Genomic DNA, 27135 nt, shown 5'->3' with positions numbered 1-27135 from the left:
CTCTGGTGAACGCCACTTTAACACAACATTATCGGGCCACCGAGTCCCTGTTACCCAGCGACTCGCCCCACAAATTAATTCAGCCCCTGGCTTCGAAGGCTGAGGCCTGGCGGGCCATTCCCGGAATTTCAAAATGGGTGTTGAACACAATAGAACAAGGTTACTCGCTACAGTTTGCTCGCAGACCGCTCGCTTTCACGCCGTGGAAGAGACAATGGTGAGAACCGACACAAGTCACGTGCTTCGAACCGAAATATCAAAACTGTTAATGAAAGGGGCGGAGGAAGCCGTACACCCCTCACAAAGCGAGTCAGGCTTTTACAGTCGTTACTTCCTTGTACCAAAAAAGGACGGTGGTCTCAGGCCCATTCTAGATCTCAGACATCTGAACAAGGCCCTTATGAAGCGCCCGTTCAAAATGTTGAAAATTAAACAAATCCTCGCGCACATTCGCCCAGGAGATTGGTTTTTCACTGTAGATCTAGAGGATGCCTATTTTTCATATACATATAGCCCGCCATCACAGGCCATTCTTGAGATTCGCCTTCGAGGGGAAAGTTTACCAATACAGGGTGCTACCCTTTGGTCTATCTCTGGCTCCCTGAACGTTTAAGAAGTGCTTGGAAGCGGCGCTAATCCCGCTGAGGCTTCGGGGAATGAGAATTATCAACTATCTCGACGACTGGCTCATAATAGCTCAGTCAGAGATACCGTTATTGAACCACAGATCTTGGCTTCTCAACCATTTGAAATGCTTGGGTCTCAGAATCAATGTGGCAAAGAGCTCATTGTCTCCCACACAGAACGTTTCCTTTCTGGTAACAGCGTTAGACTCACTACAGATGAACGCGCGACTGACGTCACAGCGCGCGCTCTCTGTTCGGAACCGAGCGGTTTCCCTTAGGTCCAGTGCATACACTCCTCTCAAACACTTTCAGAGGATGTTGGGTCACATGGCCTCGGCGGCGCCGGTCCTCAGACTAGGTCTGTTACACATTCGCCCCCTACAGCGCTGGCTGAATCGCCGCGTTCCAGCTCACGCATGGCTCTCGGGCCGATTAAAAATCAAGGTAGACCACAGCTGTGTGCTGGCTCTGGCTCCTTGGATAAATCCTGTCTGGTATCAGACGGGTGTGAGTTTGGGCACTGTTACGAAGTGGAAAGTTATCTCGAAAGATGCATCCAACCTAGGTTGGGGAGCCCTTCATAAGGGCAGGCCAGTCTCCGGTCTCTGGTCAGACTCGGAAAAGAGCCTTCACATAAACTGTCTAGAGATAAAAGCGGTCACACTATCGCTAAGAGCTTTCCTTCCGTACATAAAGCACCACCATGTCCTGATCCGAACAGACAGCAGGTCAGTGGTAGCCTATATAAATCACCAGGGCGGTCTAAGATCTATTGGTCTACACACAATGGCGGAAAAAGTCCTAATATGGGCAGAGCACAACCTGAGCTCGCTGAGAGCGACTCATGTGCCAGGCATTCTGAATTTGGGTCCGGACATGCTGTCCAGGGGCAAAGTGTCCCCAGCAGAGTGGTCTCTTCACCCACAAACGATTCAGACAATTTGGGGCATGTTTGGAGAGGCAAAAGTGGATATTTTCGCCTCGCAAGACAATGCTCAATGCCTAATATATTCCGCTGCTTTCAGGCAAACTGAACAGCTCTTTGTGTGCTTTGGCGGCCGCACCCGCGGGTGCGCGGTTACAAAGCAGACCTTGTCACGATGGATAGTGGATGCTATCTCGCTGGCTTATGAGTCCAAAGATCTCAGCTGCCCTATAGGCATCAAAGCCCATTCTACTAGAGGCATGGCCTCGTCGTGGGCTTGGTCTACTGGCATTTCTCTGAATGATATCTGTGTGGCGGCAGGCTGGGCCTCCACGTCCACTTTTATCAGGTTTTATAATTTGGATGTCCCTGCCTTACAGGCTGGGCTTCTCGCTGTGTAATACATATTAACCCCTTATGGCCCGATAGTCTGGTCTGGGTTAAGTATTAGTATAAGTCATAAGCACATTCCTTACATGACTCGAATTATCTGGTCATTCAATATTCTTTGGCCCGACTATGTCTGGTCTATACACACATATATATATATATATATATATATATATATATATATATATATATATATATATATATATATATATATATATATATATATATATATATATATATATATATATATATATATATAATATATATATACTACACGTATCTTTGCGTGTTATTCTCATTAAATGGCCCGACTCAGGTCTGGCTCATATTGGGGACTTCTATGAATATCATATTACGGGCTCACTTAGGTCGGTCTGGGTATGGTGTCTCCAGGCTTTCAGAGCCGTTAAGCGAGCACGGCGTTTTGCATTGGGTAAACGCAATACGAGAGTACTCTCGAAAGGGAACGCTTCGGTTACTAACGTAACCTCGGTTCCCTGAGAAGAGGGAACGAGTATTGCGTTTGCTTGCCGTGCTTCGCTTGCTCAGGGAGTCGCTTCAGTCGATTAACCTGACGAACCTGGCGAGACAGGGTCTTTTATACCCTTGGCTATGCAAATTCTGCTGCCCCTTGTGGCAGGAATATTAGAGGGACCTGATTGGTCCTTCCCGCCCAGCAGGCTCGCCATAGGTTCCTGCAGTTGCAGCGGCACAGCCAATCAGCACGCAGCTGCTTCCTGCTGAGAGTTGTGCAGCTGCACTGCGTTTTACATGGTATTTTTAGGATAAAAATTTGCTTCAAAATCTCGAGGAAAGGAAATTCCCCTAGCGTTTAGCTAAGCGCAATACTCGTTCCCTCTTCTCAGGGAACCGAGGTTACATTAGTAACCGAAGCGACTTGTGATATAAAGTACTTTTGGAGAAAAAACATGGTTTTAATCTCATAATTTACTGTGTTTTGATTGTGTGCTAAGCTAACGTGCTAGCTAGCCAATGCACCTGCCACCTGGGCAAATACGTTATTTTTATTAATAATTTTGAATGGACTGAAATTGAAAACCCACTGAAATGTTTCTATTGTCAACAACGGCATTTGAGGCACTTTAGAAGGTGAAGTGAGAAGTCTGATCAAAGAAATTAGGTTTTAATAGAACAGTTTGAATAGATAGTCGTCAGTGATTACAATGAAGACAAAAGAATAAGATAATTAGAGCCATAACCAGGCCAGAGAGGTGTGAAAGTGTGCTGGGGAGACTGGAACTGAATGGGCAGTTTGCACCTCAAAACAAAAGAGACAATAAACTGAATGGTAGCTCAGAAGAGATGGCAATAAACATCAATTAACTTTTTAGATAAATATAAAAATAAAATCATATGACATGATCTTGAAAAACATTTAATAAAAGTCAAAGTTTTAGACTTATCATCTTCCGATTTTAAATATAACATGGTCAGACATGTGGCTTCAGCTGTAGTACAGTAAACTGCCAAGTGTCTGCTTTCAAATGACACCATACTTATGCTTTTAGTGCAAAGGATTAATTAACTGTATCGGTTTTAGTCTGAGTATGCCATTTATTAGGATTTTTTCAAAAGCGGGGGTGCGGGCTAACAGGTTAAGGTCTCTTTTCTCCCCGTCTATTAAAGGATTAGAGGGCAAATAACAGTCTGAATGTGTATACTACCATTCGAAGGTGTATACTACCACCATGTTTCACAGAATACCAACGAATCATTGCGCCACTGCAGCCATGGTACGGCCGCAAAGATCCGCGACTATTACGCAGGTATGAGAAAGTAGTTCCTAGCCATATAGGTGTACAAAATCGCAACTTTTCATTTTCAGTTGGTCTTAGCACACGATGTAACTGTAGAAGAGTCAAGTTTTAAATAGGAAAAATATGTGTCTTTGGTCATTTTTTGAATGAGATGCTAATGGACTGATCAGAATCAATGATGTATGCTAAGCTATGCTAAAAGTGCTACCGCCAGATACAAAGATCGTCTGAATGGATTCAAAAACTGTAAAACTCAACTATTTAACTCTAGGGGACTTGTAAAATGAGCCTATTTTCAAAAAAAGTGGAGTGTTCCTTTAATGTCACACAACAGACACAGATGTTTGCTAAAATGCTCACAAGGGCAGGAAATAAGTTAATTTGCTGTAAGTGACAAATTGAAAATTCAAACCTTGTGCAATGAAAGGAGTCTTGTCCTCCGGGGAAGGAAGTGAATCAGGCCGTGGGGTTGGTGCAGGGGGGCGATTCACTATTACCACAGAGCTGCTGGATGTAAGGATGGTGTCATACCCTTCCTCATCTCTACCCAGAGGAGTATATACATTCTCATCTTCGTCGTTTTGGTGTTCCTCATTAGGATAAGACACTCGAAGATTATCTGTGTAAAGAACAGCAGGGGTCAATTTCTTGTCTGTGTTTGCTTGTTCCAGACAGACGGTCAGTCTGTCCATTAGTCTTTCTGCAGGTTACAAAGTAGCATCAACAGGTGTTGATAAGTGACTTTAAGGGTCTTTGTTCATTCACTAAATCAATGTATTCATAACACTGATTTATTGGGGACCAAGTGGATGCTTCTTAATTAGAAAGCAGCATCCTACACTCTAAACAAAAATGGTGCTAAATAGCACTAAAAGTAGTTAATTGGCTTGTTATCATAGGGGAACCACTTTAAGTGCTATATAGCACTTTTTAAGGTACCATGTATGTAGAGTTATGTAGAACCATTGAACCACCCAATTCTCCTCCTTAGATTTTAGATATGTTACTCTACTTTCATATGTTTGCTATGAATGGGAATTTACTACAATGGCAAAAGATGTTTTGAATCACTTTTATGCTTTTCTGAGGTCAAAAGGTCTTGTTTGGGGGCCCTGGAATATTTTCTAATAGGGGAGCCTTGGGTGCAAAATGTTGAGAACCACATTATCGTAAGGAAATACACTGTATTTTAATGTCCTTTTCTAATCCTTTACCCAACTAAACTAAGAGAGAGTTAGAGAACCATCAAAGAACTATACTGAGGCTTAACGGATATTTTGTATGGCAGTGGTGCTATATAGCACCTTAACCACCCCAAAGAACTGCTGAAGAACCACACTAGGCTTAACAAGTTCTTTAAATTTTAACGGTGCTATATAGCATGTCAGCCCCCCAAAGAACCAGTAACTGAACAAGTAACTGGCAAAATTACAAAATAACTGGCAATATTGTGTCTAAAACGTTAATCAGTTACAGTGTTTTGCAATCGCTTTGACGCAATTCAATTCTCAAATGAAATTCTCAAAACAAAACATTTCTTGTTTTGAACAATTTGTTTCTTGTGTGTTGCATGTGTTTTGGCACAAAAGAGTAAGTAATTTTCTCAATAACTAAATGCACATGACTTTCTGGTCAAAACTGGCCACAGACGAGTTGATTCTCAGTGAAATTGTCACAACTTCTTAACATTATTTTAGTCATCACATGCAAAATGATAAATTCAGTTGTCAAAATCTGTCAACGAACATGCATATTCTATATATATATATATATATATATATATATATATATATATATATATATATATATATATATATATATATATATATATATATATATATGAAGTGTAATGTTAATGATGCAAAATTGGCAGTGAATTAGAAATCACAATCTTACCTATCAACCAATCAAGTTTGGAAGCATATAGGAAGGTAATTTTCTGGCAATTTTTTGGTCGGGAATGTTATGTTTACATGTAACAAAAATAAATGTACTTTGTGCATACAAATGTGCATATTATTATTATGTTTAAGTATTGACTATTCCCTAGTGTTAATCTTGTCACCTATTTTTAATTTAGTCTTAGTCTTAGTCTTGTGCCAAATGGCCTTGTTAGTTTTAGTCATGTTAGTCAAGTTTTAGTCGACTAAAAATCTCGTAATTTTAGTCTAGTTTTATTCAAAAGACAACTCAATATATTTTGTGGCAAAATAAGTTACATACAATATATATAACCTGCATAATGTGCCACAACACCATAGCTAACTTGATTTACAGCGTAGATGCCTAAAATCAGCATTAGCTTATGAGATGATGGGCACAAATATTGATTTCGATCTTGATTCAGTATGAATTCATATGTATGTAGCGCCCCCTACCTGTCTTTACTGTAATTAAGTAGGACAGCGCTCCAGATTCATTAGCTAAATGCCTACAGATGTTGAAGTTAGGCCCCTCTGAAGTCACAATGAAATGCTGTTCTGTTAGAAAGTTACTTAAAATTAAACTCTCTATATGCACCCAAGATAAACTGGTAATTATAACAGATATAGAAAGAATACGCTGGTAAGAATAACAAAATGTAAAGGATTTAATTTGAAATAGAAAATAAAAAAATAAAAAAATAAAATATATATGAATATCAGAATGTGAAGTAATTCACACTATCACATTCATAAATCACCCAAATAACACTATCACACTGATAAAACAATATATCAGGTAATATAAATGACTTAAGTAGTCAATATGTCACCAAACCACTCAAAAAGGCATGAACAGGGTTAATACACTGGAATTAAGTTATTAAGATGACTCGCAGAGAGTATAAAACGTCACTCTGAATATTACCTGTTTTCAGTGCACTGAATGTTATTGAAATGAACCAACTGGTATACCAATACTGATTTTAAATGATGTGGGCCCACACACTCACACCAGTCATAAACAACCCACCCCGTTGCAGGCCTGAATCGTAGCTTGTGTTCGTGGTGGCCGGGAAACTGAAAATGGCCCCTTCACTCTCCTGAGCACAAATAAAATCAATAAAGATACCTCACTTTCAACGGAATCCTGTAGGTGGCCTCGCACAGCTCTTTGCGCGCGCTCTCTCGCTCTCCCCGTCTCGCGCCGTTCCTCGCTCGCTCTCGCTCCCGCTCCGCGCTCTCTCTCTCTCTCGATCTCGTCCTCGCCCAGCTCCGCGCGCTCGTCCTCGTCAGCCGACAACACGCACCTCCCTCGTAGCCAGAGGAACCCCAAATAACGCGGGTATTTGGGGCGCTATCTGGTCCTAAATGTCTCCCTCGTTGTGTAAGAAAACCACCGCGTGAACAGTCTTGCGAGTCTTTGAGTCTATAAGCGGCTATATTTAATGCTGATGCGTCAGCCCCGCTAAACTACATAAAATGGCCGCGGAAAACTGGATTAAAGGCAGCGATGTTAACCGGACACCCACAGAACTGAGTAACAACCCAAATCACTTCCACTTCAACACTTGTGTGTCGTACACAGGTCGCTATATACACACTATTATATATCGATGCTTTATCGATAAAAAAAAAACACTTTTATTCACCGCAATCTCTCAGCGTCACTCTCCTGGCTGCACTTCTCGTCACTCTCCTCTCCACTCTCCCGCTCACCCCCACGCCCTCTCACGCAGCATCAGAGGCGGGACTTAAAACTCTCATGAACCAATTAAATAAAGGAATATCTAACTTGTTGGTTAAAACCACGTTTTATACATGTGAATAACAATCAAACTTGCTCTTTGATCCCGTATCCTTAAAGGCATACATACACACTTTATATCAACGTGCAATTCACTCACAACAACAAATAAATCTGAACTAAACCCATTAACTGTAAAACTGTATTCTACTGGGTTACATGCTTCCCCTTCTAAACATCTCATGACCCCATGAGATTACTTCTCAACACTTTAAATGTGACTTTAGGCTCAGGATAAGCGTTTACTTTAGCGCACTGAGTACACTGTGCCATAGGGTGACACCACACTGTGTTACAGGGTTTCTTTTCTGACTCTTCCCCACCCTCAACATTTATGACCATCCCTCTATGAACCAGAGTTAAGGGTCGGTTAGTGGGCCGGCCTAGACTATCATAGCTCAGTTTGACTACTGGTCGTATGTCTCTTTTGGGGTGGGAATGAACAGTCTCTACTACTTCTTTGGAAGCATTGGCTCTGCTAGGCTCTTCCCCTTCTAAACCAGGATCTCCCATTTCATCTGGCCTCTGATCTGAAAGTTCTCCATGGCCTTCCTCAGTGAACTTGGGCTCTGCCATTTCTGCAAGGGGTCTATCCAATTCACCTCCACGGCAAACAGTTTCCTCCTCCACTGCCGATTCCTCCGGTGTAACACACTCGGGCCTGTGCTGTCTCTCAACCCTATCCGGGCTATAATACCACAGGTCATCCTCTTCACTTTCAGAATCATTCCTCAATTCACTTGTCCTGGCCAGATTCCTTTCTCCTAATCCTCTTCTCCGTTTTCTCTCCACAGATCTTGTCCTGACCTCCGGCGGTGCAGAAACTTTCTTTGGTTCTTCAGGGTCAGACAACCTCACATGGTCCCCAACTGGTAAGAGATGGTCTCGGTGTAATGTCCTTGCACTTCCCATACCAGTTTCAGGTTTCATGCGATACACAGGTAAGTTTTTTAGCTTTTCCACCACCAGGTAAGGAACAGAATTCCACTTGTCGCCCAGTTTATTCTTTCCACTCAACGCCAGATTTCTTATCAGTACACGGTCTCCCACGGTCAAAGTCTGCTGTTCTACTCGCTTGTCATACAATCGTTTGTTCCGCTGCTGACTTTTCTGGGCAGTTTCAGTGGCTAACTGATATGCTCTCTGTAGCTCTGATTTCATTCTTTCCACATACTGTTGATGGCTACCAGGTCCCTTTCCATCAGGCGAAGTCCCAAAACACACATCCACCGGCAGACGAGCCTCTCTTCCAAACAGAAGATAATACGGTGAGTACCCGGTCGCCTCATTCTTAGTACAGTTGTAGGCATGTACTAATCTGTTAATGTGTTGGCTCCATCTGTTTTTCTCTGCAGAATTCAGGGTACCAAGCATGGAAAGTAGCGTCCGGTTGAACCTTTCGGGCTTTGGGTCCCCTTGAGGATGATATGGAGACGTTCTGGATTTTCTGATTCCCAGCATACTTAGGAGCTCTTTTATGAGACCACTCTCAAAATCTCGTCCCTGATCTGAGTGGATGCGGGAGGGTAAGCCATAGTGAACAAAGAATTTGTCACACAGTATCTTGGCCACAGTCAGAGCTTTCTGGTCTTTGGCCGTGAACGCTTGGGCATAGCGTGTGAAATGGTCGGTTACGATGAGAACATTGCCGATACCTTTTGAGTCAGGCTCGATTGACAAGAAGTCAATGCACACTAAGTCGAACGGGCCACTGCTGGTCATGTGATTCAGTGGTGCAACCTTCTTGGGTAATGTCTTTCTCATTACACAACGGCCACAATTCTTAACATACTGCTCTATGTATGTAGACATTCTAGGCCAATAGAAGCGATCTTTAATCAGTTCAGTAGTTTTCTCTACTCCCAAATGACCAGAGTCATCGTGCAAGGAGTGCAGTACTTTGGACCAGTACCTCTCAGGTAAGACGAGTTGAGTTTTTTCTTTACCACAGGAACTTTTGGTTAGTCTGTACAGAAGTTGACTCTTGATCTTTAACTTGGGTCCCTGCCGCTGTAACAGAGCAATGGTACTATTGTAACTCCTAGCAGCTGTAAGTATCTTTCCTGACTCCACTTCTCGCTTCACTACACCAACCACAGGTTCCTCTTCTTGAGCTTTCTTTAACTCAGCATTAGTCAGCTGTTCCATGTGACCCAGACCCAAAGCTGTGGGACAGGAGAATGCCTCTGGAATACTCTGAGGTGAAATGCCTAAGTGATCCACGAGTCTGGATGATGACTCCTCACTTTCAGTAGTCACTGCTAACTGACAGATGGCTCTTACTCCTGACTTTGGTATTTCCTTCCATTTAGAGCAAGCAGTGGATTCACAGGGATAGCGAGACAATACATCCGCATCGATGTTGTGACTTCCTGGCATGTATTGTAAGCTGAAGTTATAGGTAGCTAATGCAGCTAACCAACGATGACCCGTCGCACTCAGCTTGGCACTAGACAACACATAAGTAAGTGGATTGTTGTCTGTTTTCACCACAAACTGTGCACCATATAGATAGTCATGGAACTTGTCCACAACCGCCCATTTGAGCGCCAAGAACTCTAGCTGATGAATGGGGTAACGTTGCTCGGATGCACTCAGTTTCCTGCTTGCATAGGCCACGGGCCTCAGTCCACCAGAATGCTCCTGATTCAGAACAGCTCCAAGTCCGCTCAGACTGGCATCTACATGCAGTACATATGGTTTGTTGGGGTCGGCGAAGGCGAGTACTGGGGCATGTGTGAGACAGTAAATGATTTTATGGAAAGCTGCTGAACAGGTGTCATCCCAACGCTCTCCAAATGGCTCAGATGCTTTGTAGTAGTTCTTGCCATCCGTCATTTTCTTGTGTTGCCCAGATGTTGGTGGGTAACCTTTAGTGAGCTCTGTCAAAGGCCTCACTATGGCAGAGTAATCCTTTATGAACTGCCGATAAAATCCACAAAACCCCAGGAATGACCTTAATGATTTTAGATCGGTGGGCATTTTCCAGCGTGTTACTGCTTCAATTTTGGCTGGGTCTGGGGATACTCCAGCAGCTGACACAATGTGACCCACATACTGAACCTGAGACTGGCAAAACTGGCACTTGTCAATCGATACTTTCAGGCCACACTCTCTCAGACGGTCTAGGACTTTCAACAGCCTCTCTTCATGCTCTTCAAGTGTGCGCCCGAACACGATGATGTCATCGAGGTACACTATGACTTGGAGGAGGTGCATGTCACCAACTGCTTTCTCCATTAGCCGCTGGAATGTTGCTGGAGCTCCAGTAATTCCTTGAGGCATACGTTCGAACTGATAGAATCCCAGGGGACAGATAAACGCTGTCTTCTCTTTATCTTCCTCGGCCATGGCTATTTGATAATATCCACTGCGGAGGTCCAGAACAGAAAACCATTTACTACCAGCCAAACAGTCCAGGGCATCATCGATCCTCGGAGTGGTGTACTGATCAGGGATAGTACGAGCATTTAGAGTTCGGTAATCGATGCACATCCTGATTGCCCCACTCTTTTTCCTGGCTATTACAATGGGCGATGCATACGGACTCCTCGACTCTTTAATGATTCCAGCCGCTAACAGCTCTTTGATATGACGTCGTACATCCTCGATGTCCGCAGGCGCAATGCGTCTGGAACGTTCTCTGAATGGCTTGATGTCTTTCAGTCTGATCGGATGCTCAACCCCTCGAGCTAATCCCACATCCCATTCATTGGTAGAAAACACATCCCCTCTGTTTGATAATTTCTGATGCAGTTTCTGTTCCCAGGCCTCAGGAATGGATGACTCACCAAAATTAAACAAACTTGGGTCTATTTCTTGGGATGTCTGTTCTCCAGAAGATACCGTGACGGTGTCGGTGGGATACACATTGGCAATTACCGTGCCAGCAGGAATGGAGATGTCCTTGGATGTTACATTCTGGAGTAGAACTCGGACACGTTGATCTTTAACTGCTGAAAATGGGAGTACTACGGGGGTTATAAATGTTCCGGCAGGTAGAGGATCCTCCTCTGGGGTGTCTATCACAAAGATATCTTTTCGCAAGGGCAGATCAGTCTCCATTCTACAGGCGGCACACACTTCTCCCTTTGGTGGAACTACACAATCACCAGGCCCTATCCATCTGACTTTTCCTTCAGGCTCATCATAACGGGTTTCAGCTTCTTGCTGTGGTGGCAGATAGATGGCAGGATGTTGAGTCTGGATTCTCAAAGCACATGCAACACTGGATCCATCAGTATCATGGCTAAGATCAGCAAGACGTTTGAAGAAACTGGCATTTGTACCAATAATAACTGGCAATTGGGAAGGACCTTGGGGTTCAGGACATACCAGTGCCAAGATGGAAAGTGGCTCCTCCACACCCATAACAGAGGCAGGAAAGGTGACGTCAACCACAATATATCCCTTATAAGGGTAACTGGAAGAACTGAGGCCCCATATAGATAATCCAGTCAAGGGGTGAATGGGCACATCAGGCAGGTTCTTGGAAAACCAACTGTCAAACACGATGGTCACTTGTGATCCGCTGTCTAACAGTGCTTGACATAATTGGCCATTCAGCTTCACTTCTACAGTTGATGCCGGTCCTACTAGTCCCTTAGGAACACTGTTGGGCATATGGATGTTTGTCTGGCTCTTTCTGGAAAAACAGGCTTGGTCTGGAACAGTTCTATTTTCATCTGTCTCGTGCTTTCCACTCTTTGCCTGCCGCAAAGAACGAATGAGCTTCTGAATCACTTGATCAGAATTTGGTGGAACTTGACATTTTGTGGCAATATGACCATCTTCTCCACACCTGTAGCAGAAGTAGTCGTCTCTGGTTCTGGCTGGCTTGGGTCTTAATGACGTGGACACAGACTGTGATGGTTTTTGCCGCTGCTCTGGACCATGAGATGAGCCTCGAGTGGAACTGACACTCAGAACTGCCAACTGCTGCTGTAAGTGTTCGACCTGTCTCTTTAACTCTTGTACTTCCGAATTCTCCGTTTTTTCAATCTTCTTGAATGGTTGATCTTTAGTTTTAATCACTAATGATGAAGTAGACATAGCTTTGGGCTCACCTCCACTTATTTGTGTCCTCAATTCTTGCAGCTCAGCTTTGAGTTCCTGGATGACAGAGGTGCTGGTTTCTTCCTCTCCATAGAATTGTATGGCTTTTGCTTTGGCAGACATTCTGTGGCGGGCCGCTTCACTCTCCTCTGCCTTACGTATTTCCTTTAACAGACTCAGAAAAGACGGTGGGTGACTTTTCCTTTCTCTCAGCCTCAGTTGGAGCAACATCATGTCGGAATTCACAGCTCCTCTAATCAGCTGTTCCACTCGCACTTTATCTACCAGTCTGAGGGACAGTCCATCTCTTTCCACTACTTTGCTGAGGGTCTTCTCCATCCTTCTGAGAAATTCAGACAGCGCCTCCCCCGTGCTCTGGCGCATAAGACGAAACTTGAAGTATAAATCCTCACCAGACTCAGATGATCCAAAGGTGCTCTCCAACGCTTCCAAACACTGCAAGGCACTCGCTTCAGGATTGGAGAATCGGACAGCTCTTACAATGTCCAATGCAGGACCCTTGAGGCTTTCCACAATTCTACGGCGCTTTTCTTTCTCTGAGCAGTCACACTCAGTTATCATCAGCCTGGCTTGGTCAATCCAGTTTTCCAGGTTCTCCTCTCCGATGGGGGTTGGAACTACAGCTGAAAAGGTGCGAAGGCGTCGGTATGCATTGCTATCTCTAGGGATCTTTACCGTTTTTTCCAGTACTTCACCCATGGCACGTATAATTGATTCAGGGGAACTGTCTGTGGCACTGTGTGAAGAAAGCAAAGCTTGAACATCATTGAGAGACTTTCCTTCATCCATCAGGAACTTTGTCAACTTCGCAGTGAAACCTCCAGAATCTGTTTCAGATGCTGATTCCGGTGTCTGGATAACGATGACTGACCATGGCTCTTCTTGTTCTCCCCATGACACTTCAGGTGGGGTGCTCTTAGAGTCAATGGCGTGTCTGCACTCACACAACACCAGCAGAGAATGTGAGGTAGGTCCTTCTCTTGTGTCTCGTACACGAACTCTTCCTAACGCTTTTACTCCTTCCATCACCTCTTCAATTTCGGCCACTTCTGTGTGAACAGGTACATTTAGCAGCATTAAAGCATGATTCACATCAATGGCAGCCTCTTTGCACCAGCTGGTTAACTCGGCTTGTAGACAAGGGTCGTTCGTTAGAGCCATGCTAACACTTTCTGCAGTTCTCAGTCACGTATAATGCAATGACAGGATATGCTTGAGCTTAACCTTTCTCTTTCTTCTTTTAGAAACTCATTAATGACTTACAAGAGGGAGATCCCGGACGAGCCCCCACTTTATGTAGCGCCCCCTACCTGTCTTTACTGTAATTAAGTAGGACAGCGCTCCAGATTCATTAGCTAAATGCCTACAGATGTTGAAGTTAGGCCCCTCTGAAGTCACAATGAAATGCTGTTCTGTTAGAAAGTTACTTAAAATTAAACTCTCTATATGCACCCAAGATAAACTGGTTATTATAACAGATATAGAAAGAATACGCTGGTAAGAATAACAAAATGTAAAGGATTTAATTTGAAATAGAAAATAAAAAAATAAAAAAATAAAATATATATGAATATCAGAATGTGAAGTAATTCACACTATCACATTCATAAATCACCCAAATAACACTATCACACTGATAAAACAATATATCAGGTAATATAAATGACTTAAGTAGTCAATATGTCACCAAACCACTCAAAAAGGCATGAACAGGGTTAATACACTGGAATTAAGTTATTAAGATGACTCGCAGAGAGTATAAAACGTCACTCTGAATATTACCTGTTTTCAGTGCACTGAATGTTATTGAAATGAACCAACTGGTATACCAATACTGATTTTAAATGATGTGGGCCCACACACTCACACCAGTCATAAACAACCCACCCCGTTGCAGGCCTGAATCGTAGCTTGTGTTCGTGGTGGCCGGGAAACTGAAAATGGCCCCTTCACTCTCCTGAGCACAAATAAAATCAATAAAGATACCTCACTTTCAACGGAATCCTGTAGGTGGCCTCGCACAGCTCAGCATCGCACAGCATCTCTCTCGCTCTCCCCGTCTCGCGCCGTTCCTCGCTCGCTCTCGCTCCCGCTCCGCGCTCTCTCTCTCTCTCGATCTCGTCCTCGCCCAGCTCCGCGCGCTCGTCCTCGTCAGCCGACAACACGCACCTCCCTCGTAGCCAGAGGAACCCCAAATAACGCGGGTATTTGGGGCGCTATCTGGTCCTCAATGTCTCCCTCGTTGTGTAAGAAAACCACCGCGTGAACAGTCTTGCGAGTCTTTAAGTCTATAAGCGGCTATATTTAATGCTGATGCGTCAGCCCCGCTAAACTACATAAAATGGCCGCAGAAAACTGGATTAAAGGCAGCGATGTTAACCGAACACCCACAGAACTGAGTAACAACCCAAATCACTTCCACTTTAACACTTGTGTGTCGTACACAGGTCGCTATATACACACTATTATATATCGATGCTTTATCGATTAAAAAAAAACACTTTTATTCACCGCAATCTCTCAGCGTCACTCTCCTGGCTGCACTTCTCGTCACTCTCCTCTCCACTCTCCCGCTCACCCCCACGCCCTCTCACGCAGCATCAGAGGCGGGACTTAAAACTCTCATGAACCAATTAAATAAAGGAATATCTAACTTGTTGGTTAAAACCACGTTTTATACATGTGAATAACAATCAAACTTGCTCTTTGATCCCGTATCCTTAAAGGCATACATACACACTTTATATCAACGTGCAATTCACTCACAACAACAAATAAATCTGAACTAAACCCATTAACTGTAAAACTGTATTCTACTGGGTTACATGTATATAGCCTACTGTACATATAAGGAAAAATAAGTTTGCCTTTTAGCACTATTTTGAACTTTTTTGGGGTTATATTATATTTGCTTGCATTCTTTTCTATTCACTATTATTAACATTTAAAAATTTCACAAATAAGTAAGCAGTTATGATCTGCAATACTTTTTTGAGCAACTAGACTAGCCTACATGTATATTTATTAAAGAACCATACAGGCACCCAGTGGGTAATGGCATTTCAAGTGAATTCTTTTATTTTTCCAGCCACAAAATGGCTCTAATTTGCCTCTTTGCATTGGAATTCTCTATTTTAACCTTAATACACTAATTGTTATATACATAATAAAAATATTAGAAGAAAAAGGTTTTAAGTGGTCATTAATGGACCATAAGTATTGCACAAATAGTATGTAGTACCAAAAGATATCCTCAAAATATTCAATAAATATTATAGAACTAAAATATAGGCTATTTATTTTAAAAATAGTTAAGGTGTATGGTCACATTTGACCATCAATGAGTATAAGTGTGACTTAATTAATAAGGAATACCTGAGGGCTAAATACAAGAAAAACATTAACATTAATGTTGCATCTCTACCACTCTCCATAATAAAATGATACTGTAAATGTGGCTGACTTAATAATCAATGCACACTATGCTGTAGGCTACTGTTTACCAAAAATTGCTGCAAACACCTCTATAGTGAAGCTGTAACTTACGCGGTTTAAGCCATTCAAATGTATTGACACATCGCTAGAAGTATTGAGCGCTCCGGGAACCACGTGACCGCTCGCGCCGCCGCGAGATGACAGGCTTGCAGCAACAGGAGGAGTACGAGACCAGGGGCACGTTCAAAGCTCAAACCGGTGCGCAACGTTTTGCTACGGTTTCCGGTTGAATGTCATGTTTCCTGGAAACGGTGTGTAATGGTGTGCAACGGGTTTGAGATGCGTTTTTTCTCGTTTGGTGGGTGTGTCAAATATGTCAGTCCAATCAGCAGCAACATGTATTTAAAACACGCGGTATTAAAGAGACAGCTCACACTATAGGCTTGTTTGAGATGAGCAAAATCTGCGCAGAACCGATCACCGGTGATCAGCGCGAGATGCATGCCGGTTAGAAATGTGTCCGAGGGCGGTCCGCCTTGCTCTGTATGGCAAGCCAAAGTGTTCATATATGCTTGGACGGGCGTCTGATTGCACACTGACACGTCAAAAGCGTGCGATTTGACAGCAAAACGCGCGTCCTCAACGCGTGATTTACCATAAAAACGCGCGTTTTTAACGTGCGCTTTGGGGTCACAGAAAACGCGCGTTTCCGACGCGTGTTTTTATATCAAAGCGCGCGTCCTTGACGTATGTCAAAAAACTCTCGCGAGCGAAAGGCGGACGTGTCGGATTCTGCAGTCGAGCGCAGCTGCTTTCCACCGACTGCGCTGAGCAAAAGCATGATGGGAAACGACTTGCAGACGACACAGCTTAATGCCTATTGGTTAAAACAACCGTGATGTATGGTTCTTTTTAAAAAATGTTTGATTTTAAAACTCTGATATATCATGTTTTTATGTGTGAATATTCCCAAACTCTCTAACAAAGGCGATCTCTGTGGGTTATGTGATTGTTGTTATATTTATAATATATATATATATATATATATATATATATATATATATATATATATATATATATATATATATACAAACATGTATGTAGGCATAATTAAAGTAAAAATGATTGATAAACACGTCTTTCGAATGGAAATAAATAACAAAAACTTTGGGTGTCTTGTTCATAATATTTATTTTCATATAAAAGTAACAGAACTTTAATTACATCCAGTTTATCAGCAACAAAGCGCACGAGTGTGAATCCCGCGATATCCGCCTTTGATCTCGCAGGTGTCTGATCCACTACGAGAAGAGAGAACTGTCCGTCTTGCCTGCACTTTTTTCACTCCTCCCCTCACTGCAGCCGCCTAGTCTCGGCTGAACTGCAGGCGAGGCGAGGCGCATCTCAAACAAGCCTAATGGGTCCAAGTAAAGATGTTTACAAATGTGTCCGCTGCGCGATATTTTTTTTCCCAGGGTGGTAGGGGAAGGTACCCCCTTTTTCGTCTTTGATTGGCTAGAAGGGCTCTCCTCCGATTGGTTATATATCTCACGTTCATGGCAGGCTGTCAGCTAGTTTGTTTTGATCGTCGTTAAACGAAGTCAATCCAACATAGCCTACTAAGAAAAGCGCTATATGTGCGTGTCTTCAGATTTATATTTCAAGTTCACAATTTCATTGCCTGTTTAGATTAGTCTTAGCTGTTTCCTAACCCTAACCCTAACCTCTCAATACCTGCGCCAAAACCATTTATTACTGGAGCTGTTCTCCCTGTCCGTTGATTTATACCTAATCCTAACCTCAAGATGATCCGGTATGATGTTCTCCAAGTTCTCCTTTGCACAAATATGACACCAGCGACACTTAACTTTCATGGCTACACACACACACATGGGCGTCGGAACCATTGTATGTGGGTGGGACAAGACCCACCCACTTTTTACGATCATATTGGACCCACTCACTTTTATCGTCTCTAACATTCAGCACATGTCTGTTTACCTACCCCTAATCGATAAAGACTTATTATTAAACACATATTAGACGCTTTATTTCCACTTTTCTAATATTTTCTTAATTTGTATTGAAAATAAATGCCTTTCCGATTTGATATGTGATGGAAAAACGGAGAAGATTGATTTCGGCGACAGCCGGACTCGAACCGGTTTATTTGTGGGTCGATTTGTGTCAAAACTAGATGGCGTGCGTCTTACCCCTACACTACTGTCACTCTCAATGATATGGCGATTTACGTCATTTTGTCTTTCCGATCTATACGTTTACCAGGTAAAGCGGTATATTTGTTCTTAATGTAATTGGCATCTACTCCAGTAAAAAATTTCTGAGGATCCACCCACATTTTTTTTGCTTCCGACGCCCATGCACACACACACACACACACACACAATAATTACTAGTAATGTTTAACATACAGTTAATGTTGATGCACTAATATTGTGTAATCCTTACCTTGAAATGGCTAACAAATGTTATTTGTTTTGGAAAGAGATTGTTTCTATAGAAGATGGGACGAATCAGTACATTAGCATGACAAAAAACTCTGCTAGCTATTGAAGAAGATGGGACGAATCAGCACATTGGCATGACACAGTGGCCCTTAACCACCACATTTCTGTGTGGCTTTAAAGTTACTGTACAGTCGATTTACCCATAGTGTTTGCCTCAACTAGATACACCATGTGAACTTGGAATATAAATCTGACGGCACGCACACGACAGCCTGGCCTGCCATGAACGTGAGATGACGTTTCACGGCCAAATATATATATATAAATAATCAACATGATCTTTAGCTTAATTGCAAGGCAAGTTTATTTATATACCCAATTTCATATATGGTAATTGCTTGACATAAAGTGAGAAAGAAAATACAAGCTATTAAAAAAGTAAGAACTAGAAATAAAATGATTTAAGTTGGAATTGATTACCAGGAGATAAAAAAGGTTCATTAAATGGGATTGGGATGTTGTCTTTTATTCTGGACGGCAAGGGCAGTGATTACATGTATTTTGCAGTATTAAACACGTTTTTATATCGATTTCATCAGGCTCCGAAAATTCCTCAAAAAGTACACAAAGAATGGCCTTCTCAGCTGCCATAGTTACAACTCTTGCGTCAACAGTACAGGGTGTTCAACGCAGCACCGTTTCCGTTTAAAAAACGTTTTGCAACGTAAGCCCCGAGTCCCCGACAAAACGTTGCAAAACGTTTTTTAAACGGAAACGGTGCTGCGTTGAACACCCTGTTCTGTTGAGGCAAGAGTTGTAACTATGGCAGCCGAGAAGGCCATTCTTTGTGTTCTTTTTGAGGAATTTTCGGAGCCTGATAAAATCGATATAAATACGTGTTTAATACTGCAAAATACATGCAATCACTGCCCTTGCCGTCCAGAATAAATGACAACATCCCAATCCCATTTAATGAACCTTTTTTTTATCTCCTGGTAATTTTATTTTATTTTATTTCTAGTTCTTACTTTTTAATAACTTGTATTTTCTTTCTCATTTTTATGTATAAAACACTTAATTACCATATATGAAATTTGCCTTGCAATGAAGCTAAAATATAAATATATACATCTATATATATATACTGTATTTTTTTTTTTCACGACAATCATGTCTTCTAATATCTTCAATTGTTGCGTAGCCTGAGCTGCAGCGGACACATTTGTAAACATCTTTACTTGGACCCATTGTGTGAGCTGTCTCTTTAATACCGCGTGGTTTATATACATGTTGCTGCTGATTGGGCTGACATTTTTGACACACCCACCAAACAAGATAAAACACATCTCAAACCTGTTGCACACCGTTGCACACCATTTCCAGGAAACATGACGTTCAGCCGGAAACCGTAGCAAAACGTTGCGCACCGGTTTGAGCTTTGAACATTCCCCTGTACATGAACAACAGCGCAAACTCTTTAGGAATATTCTGAACAGCTGAATCTCATAATGAACAAGTAGAGACGATTGTAGACGAAATTGAAAAGAGATTTTATCTTAGTTTTTATTTTATGCAAAACATTTTAGTCTCGTCCTTTTTCGTCAACAATAATGCATGTTAATTTAGTCTTAGTCAGCGTTTTTGGACATTGGTGCAGCCTCGTCATCGTCTTGTCTTCGTCATGGAAAAAAAGGTCGTTGACGAACATATTTAGTCTCGTCTCGTCTGACCAAATTAACACTACTATTCCCAGTAAACTTGTAAACGCTTCGGTTACTTACGTAACCTCGGTTCCCTGAGAAGAGGGAACGAGTATTGCGATTTGCTAAACGCTAGGGGAAATTCCTGTCCTCAAGATTTTGAAGCAAATTTTTATCCTAAAAATACCATGTAAAACGCAGTGCAGCTGCACAGCTCTCAGCAGGAAGCAGCTGCGCACTGATTGGCTGTGTTGCTGCAACTGCAGGAACCTATGGCGAGACCGCTGGGCGGGAAGGACCAATCACGTCCCTCTAATATTCCCGCCACAGGGGGCAGCAGAATTTGCATAGCCAAGGGTATAAAGAGACCCTGTCTCGCCAGGTTCGTCAGGTTAATCGACTGAAGCGACTCCCTGAGCAAGCGAAGCACGGCAAGCAAACGCAATACTCGTTCCCTCTTCTCAGGGAACCGAGGTTACGAAAGTAACCGAAGCGTTCCCTTTCGAGAGTACTCTCGTATTGCGTTTTGCTAAATGCTAGGGGACCCAATGCAAAACGTTCTGCTCGCTTAACGGCTCTGAAAGCCTGGAGACACCATACCCAGGCCGACCTAAGTGGGCCCGTAAATATGATATTCATAGAAGTCCCCAATATGAGCCAGACCTGAGTCGGGCTATTTAATGAGAATAACACACAAGATATGTGTAAATATATATACTGTATATGTATAGACCAGACATAGATCGGCCAATAAGAATATTGAATGACCAGACAAGTCGAGTCATGTTAGGAATGTGCTTATGACTTATACAAATACTTAACCCAGACCGGACTGTCGGGCCATAAGGGGTTAATATGTATTACACAGCGAGAAGCCCAGCCTGTAAGGCAGGGACATCCAAATTATAAAACCTGATAAAAGTGGACGGGGAGGCCCAGCCTGCTGCCGCACAGATATCATCCAGTGAAATGCCAGTAGACCAAGTCCATGACGAGGCCATGCCTCTAGTTGAATGGGCTTTGATGCCTATAGGGCAGCTGAGATCTTTGGACTCATAAGCCAGCGAGATAGCATCCACTATCCATCGTGACAAGGTCTGCTTTGTAACCGTGCACCCGCGGGTGCGGCCGCCAAAGCACACAAAGAGCTGTTCAGTTTGCCTGAAAGCAGCGGAACGCTCTATGTATATTCTCAGCGCTCTGACAGGACAGAGCAAATTAGCATTCTTACGATGATGAGAGTGCTGAAAGTGGAATGACCTGTGCTCTGAACGGAGTTGACAGCACCTTAGGTACATATCCATGTCTTGGTTTGAGGATGACTTTAGAGTCGTTTGGCCCAAATTCCAGACAAGAGGCGCTCACTGAGAGCGCGTGCAGATCACCCACTCGCTTAACTGATGCGATTGCTAGCAGAAAAGCGGTCTTGAGTGATAGGAGCTTTAAGCTCACCGAATGCAGAGGCTCGAATGTTGAGCCTTTCATAGGTCCCATATAGGGACTGAAGGGGTGAAAGCCTTCTAGCCCCTTTGAGGAAGCTCACGATAAGATCGTTCTTCACCAATGACAGTCCATTCACTTGAGTGTGGTACGCTGCTATGGCAGCCACATAAACTTTGAGCGTGGAGGGGGAACGACCCGCGTCCAGTAGCTCTTGTAAAAAAGTGAGCACTTCTGACACTTCACAATTATGTGGGGTCAGGCTTCGTGCTTTACACCAGTCCGAAAAGACTGACCATTTACCTGAATAGAGCCGCCTGGTCGGCTCTAGCTTCAGAAATAGTGTTTAATACACTTTCAGAGAGGTTCTCAAGTACCCGTTGATGGGCCAGACATGAAGCGCCCATAGATTGGGACGGGGATGCCAGATCTGCCGTTTCGCCTGCATGAGGAGGTCTGTCCTCAGCGGGATTGGCCACGGGGCTGTATCTGACATCCGACTTAGCAGTGAGAACCATGGTTGATTTCTCCAGAGCGGGGCTATTAAAAGCACAGCGCATTTGCTCTCCCTGATCCTCTCTATGACCTGAGGTAACATTGTGATTGGGGGAAAAGCATAAAGAGGAAGGCTGGGCCATTCGTGGGCCAACCCGTCCTTGTGCTTGGAGAAATATATTAGGCATTGAGCATTGTCTTGCGAGGCGAAAAGATCCACTTTTGCCTCTACAAACATGCCCCAAATTGTCTGAATCGTTTGTGGGTGAAGAGACCACTCTGCTGGGGACACTTTGCCGAATTTTTCCAAGGAGCCAGAGCCAATACACAGCAGTGGTCTACCTTGATTTGTAATCTGCCCGAGAGCCATGCGTGAGCAATTCAGCCAGCGTTGGAGAGGGCGCATGTGTAACAGACCTAGTCTGAGGACTGGCGCCGCCGAGGCCATGATACCCACCATCCTCTGAAAGTGTTTGAGAGGAGTGTATGCACCGGATCTGAGGGAAACCGCTCGATTCTGAACAGAGAGCGCGCGCTGTGACGTCAATCGCGCGTTCATCTGTTATGAGTCTAACACTGTTCCCAGAAACAAAACATTCTGTGTGGGAGACAAAGACCTCTTTGCCACATTGATTCTGAGGCCCAAGCATTTCAAATGGTTGAGAAGCCAAGATCTGTGGTTTAATAACTGTATCTCTGACTGAGCTATTATGAGCCAGTCGTCGAGATAGTTGAAGATGATTGAGTGTAGGGGTACATGCTTTAATGCTGGCACACTGCCTAAAGAGAAAAAATCCTTTTTGTGATTCATATGGGTCGCCGTGAAAACAGTGTTTGTGTACAGGCGAGCGCGTTTGTTTGCGGGCTCATTGGCTGTGTATGTAATGTGCCCAGCCACCTGGTTGAAGGGAGCTGGGGAACATTTTGGAAGAGAGCTGGCCGAAGCGTGTATTATCCACCTTCTCTTTGTGCCTCTGGCTAGGACGGCTTCGGCGGCTTGGGTTTCGACACATTGCTGGGTCGGGGACCTCGATGCTCCAGGCTTAGAAGCCGTGCGAGGCTGGGGAGCTGGTGGCGCTGCCTTGGTGGGCTGGGCTGGTCCAGCCTTAGCGTGACGGCTAGCGGAGGAGCTGGAACGCTTGGGCAGGAAATGTCGCATTGCCTGTGAGGCCTTTTGCGCCTCGGTGAAGCGTTCTATGAACCCAACCACAGAGGGACCGAATAATCCTGAAGGCAACATAGGTGAGTCCAGGAAGGCGGTCTTGTCCGAGTCTTTCATCTCGGTTAAGTTGAGCCACAAATGGCGATCCAAAACCGTCAAGTTGGCCATGCATCTGCCAATCGCCTGAGCGTTGGCCTTGGTCGTGCGCAGGGCCAGGTCAGTGGCGCCGCGCAGGTCCTTCAGGGCCTCGGTATCAGGGACAGACTCATCAAGGGAACGGAGGAGTTTGGCCTGGAAGACCTGAAGCACCGCCATAGAGTGTAGCGCTGAGGCAGCCTGGCCGGCGGAGGCGGAGGCGTATGCTTGACCAGCGAGGCTGGAAGTAGTGCGGCAGGCCTTAGATGGGTGTACAGCCTTTGACTGCCATCCCCTTGCGGAGGGCGGGCAAAGGTGTGCAGCAATGGCTTCCTCGAGGGGAGGAAGAGCGTGATATCCTTTTTCCTGAGCGCTATGGACCACCGAGAGCGCGGGAGAAAAAGGGAATTTGATGCAAGATGAAAATGGCGCCTTCCACGACTTGGATAATTCCTCGTGGACTTCTGGGAAGAAGGGAGCGGGTTTTTGAGTGGTCGGGTGGCGGCGGTTCTCGAAAAATCACTCGTTCAGCCTGCTTCTCTGGGGCTCCTGGGGTTGAGACCAGTCAATACCGAGGTCGTCTACAGCCTTAGTGAGCAGGCGCATAAGCTCAGCGTCAACTGAGGTTTTGACGCCTGTGGCAGTCCGCGTCGAAGTAGCGTGCTCCGAGACGGTGTCCGACCACCTGCTTTCAGATGCAGCAAGCGAATGGCTGTCATCCTCTTCCGGTCTGCCGAAGGAAACAGTGGCAGCCGCCAGACGAGGGGAGCTGTGCTGTTCCTCTGCGAATATGACAGGCGATGGCGAGTCCTGGTTGAGTGCAGCCTGCGTGTGGTCTCGTCCGAGACATGAGACGCAGATGATGTGCCGATCCTCGTCCGGGAGAAAGCTTCTACACGAGGCGCAGGAGGAACGAGACATTTGCAACAACATCTGGGCTCTTTTCGTGAGTGTGTAGCAACGGCAAACACACGGAATTGGTATAAAGGATATGTGCCGGATGGTGCAGCTGGAAGGCAGGCTGAAGGCAGAGAGTCCGACGTCTTCAGACTGCAGAGTTCTGCTGGGTGCGTGTCGACGGCAGGCTTCAATCCAGAGCTCAGCGAGGTGAGTCGCTGAAGAAGAAATAATCTGACGAATTTGGCGAGACAGGGTCTCTTTGTACCCTTGGCTATGCAAATTCTGCTGCCCCCTGAATATTAGAGGGACCTGATTGGTCCTTCCCGCCCAGCGGTCTCGCCATAGGTTCCTGCAGTTGCAGCAACACAGCCAATCAGCGCGCAGCTGCTTCCTGCTGAGAGCTGTGCAGCGGCACTGCGTTTTACATGGTATTTTTAGGATAAAAATTTGCTTCAAAATCTCGAGGAAAGGAAATTCCCCTAGCGTTTAGCAAAACGCAATACGAGAGTACTCTCAAAAGGGAACTACTGTTATGATACACAATATCATTCAGCTTCACAAAATTAAATGTTTTGGGTGAGTTACTCAGAGTTGTGATGTCCCAAAACAGTTGTGACAATTGCATTGATAGTTTAGAGAATGTTAAGGCTGTTTAAAAAAATAGACAAAGCAATTAAGAAAACCTGTAACTTATTTCCACTTTCTGAGTATCAGCTGATATTCGAAACAATAGAACTCTTGCTCATGATATTGCTTATAAAATGTATGCTGGGGAAAATGTAATCGTGATTAATTGCATCCAAAATAAAAGTTTGTGTTTACATAGTATATGTGTGTGTACTGTGTTATTATTTGTGTGTGTGTGTGTGTGTGTGTGTATAAATGTAAGTATATATATATATATACACACACTCACACATGCATGTATATATTTAAGAAATATTAGCATGTATATACTGTATATATAATTTATATTATATATAAATATAACATAAAATAACATATTTTTCTTAAACATACCTGCTCTTCCCATACGCTCATATACACCGGTGTCAATGTTGCCGTCATTGTCATCAAATACCTATGGGAACATTATTAATGAAACATTAATAACAAATGATAAAATTTTTAAATAGCATACAGTATATTTGTCTACAAAGATAAACACCAACCTTGTTAAATATTTAATCATCAAAGTAACATACTTGTTTTGCTGATGCTTTAGAAAAGAGTAAAATGTTTGGTTAACTGCTAATGTACATCAGGTCTTCTACGATGATACAGATCAAGAAATTAGCTTGAATATTACAGCTTGAGAACAAACAATCTGTCTAGTTTACTGACAGACTGTAAAGTTGGTCTGTTCAACCAATTTTAAACAGTTCAAAAAATAAATACAAAATGATGAAAGTAGGCACACTGCAAAGTGTTAACTGTAAAAAAACTGTTTTATGGTATATCTGATGTTGTTAAATTAATGTTTATTGCATTTTTTAAATTTCATGTGTTTTACCATGATGGTGTTTAGTGTTTGTGTGAATAACACTGAGCACCTTATTAGTATTGTCCTCTTAAAGCTGCTTGTGATGAGCTTTGATTCATCACGTGATTCTCATCACCACTGTGATAGGTGGTTGTCCGTATATGTCAAAGATACATAACAGATATTAGTATTTCAATAGGTTGGTAATTTAACATTATTTCAGTTAATATGTTTTTTTACCGTAAATTGTTTACAGTATAAACATAATCATTACAATATAAACCTTTAAATTATACGGTTTTGAACTGTAAAATAAAAGAAATGGCCCCACTTTATATTAGGTGGCCTTAAGTACTATGTACTTACATCAAAAAATAAGTACAATGTACTTACTGTGTTCAAATTGTATTGCAGAACACCTTTGCTGATATTGAGGTGGGATACGGGTAGAGTTAGGGACAGATGTGGGGGTATGGGTAAGTTTAAGGGTAGGGTTAGGTAGGGTCATTACAAATGTAACTACAGAAATTAATTACAGACGTAATTACATGCAGGTATTTTTAAAAATGTAAGTACAATGTAAAAACATGTATTTACACAATAAGTGCATTGGACTTCAGGAAGGAGTCAAGAAGCACACACGACACCATCCACATCAATGGAATGGCTGTTGAGCGTGTCTCCAGTTTCAAGTTCCTGGGGATCCACATCTCGGCGGACATGTCGTGGACAGCCAACACCTCCAGCCTGGTCAAGAAGGCTCACCAGCGCCTTTTCTTCCTGAGGACACTGAGGAAGAATCAGCTCTCCTCGGCTATCCTGGTGAACTTCTATCGCTGCGCAATAGAAAGCATCCTGACCAACTGTGTCACAGTATGGTATGGGAGCTGCTCTGTTGCGGAGCGCAAGGCACTGCAGCGGGTGGTGAAAACTGCCCAGCACATCACAGGGACTCCACTACCTGCCATCGAGCATATCCAGAGGAAACGCTGTCTGCATCGAGCTCGCAGCATCCTTAAAGGCCCGGGTATACTTCACTTACCGCGCCCGGACGCGTCACGCGCGCAGCCCTGTCCGCGCGTCTTTTAAAGTATACTACACAACGGATGCGCGCGGAGGATCGCGTTCGACACATGCGCAGTAAAAAAGTGTCTATGCTCTACCAGACTTCGGAGGGCAGCACTGAGTCCTGTCATCAAAGGGACATTTGCTGGGCATGATCGGAGAAGAACTGTAGTGGATCCACCATTGCAACATAGTTTGGAAGAAACACTGAAGAATAAAAAATTCTCTCTTTTTTTTCAAGCGTGTTGTTTGTAAACCGGTCTTTGCACACTCTTCTTCGACGGCTGAACACTGTGCCCAATACTGTGTGTATTGCCACCTAGTGGAC

At 43.6% G+C, this 27135-nt stretch overlaps 1 protein-coding gene across 1 annotated transcript in view; it reads right to left on the bottom strand.

Moving 5' to 3' along the window:
- LOC307122573 (B-cell scaffold protein with ankyrin repeats-like) overlaps window positions 1-27135 on the bottom strand; it is a 244279-nt gene that overhangs the window by 22824 nt on the left and 194320 nt on the right. Inside the window, exons 8-9 of the mRNA XM_079810623.1 lie at window positions 25280-25340; window positions 4132-4338 (exon numbers count right to left, since the gene is read on the bottom strand). Coding sequence (XP_079666749.1) covers window positions 4132-4338; window positions 25280-25340 — 268 coding nt within the window. The remainder of the gene's footprint in view (window positions 1-4131; window positions 4339-25279; window positions 25341-27135) is intronic.

This window comes from Gobio gobio, assembly GCF_949357685.1.
Source record: "Gobio gobio genome assembly, chromosome: 2".
NCBI classification, from domain to species: Eukaryota; Metazoa; Chordata; class Actinopteri; order Cypriniformes; family Gobionidae; genus Gobio; species Gobio gobio.
Note: the sequence above shows the minus strand (reverse complement) of the source record. Positions and strands in the feature narration are given on the sequence as shown.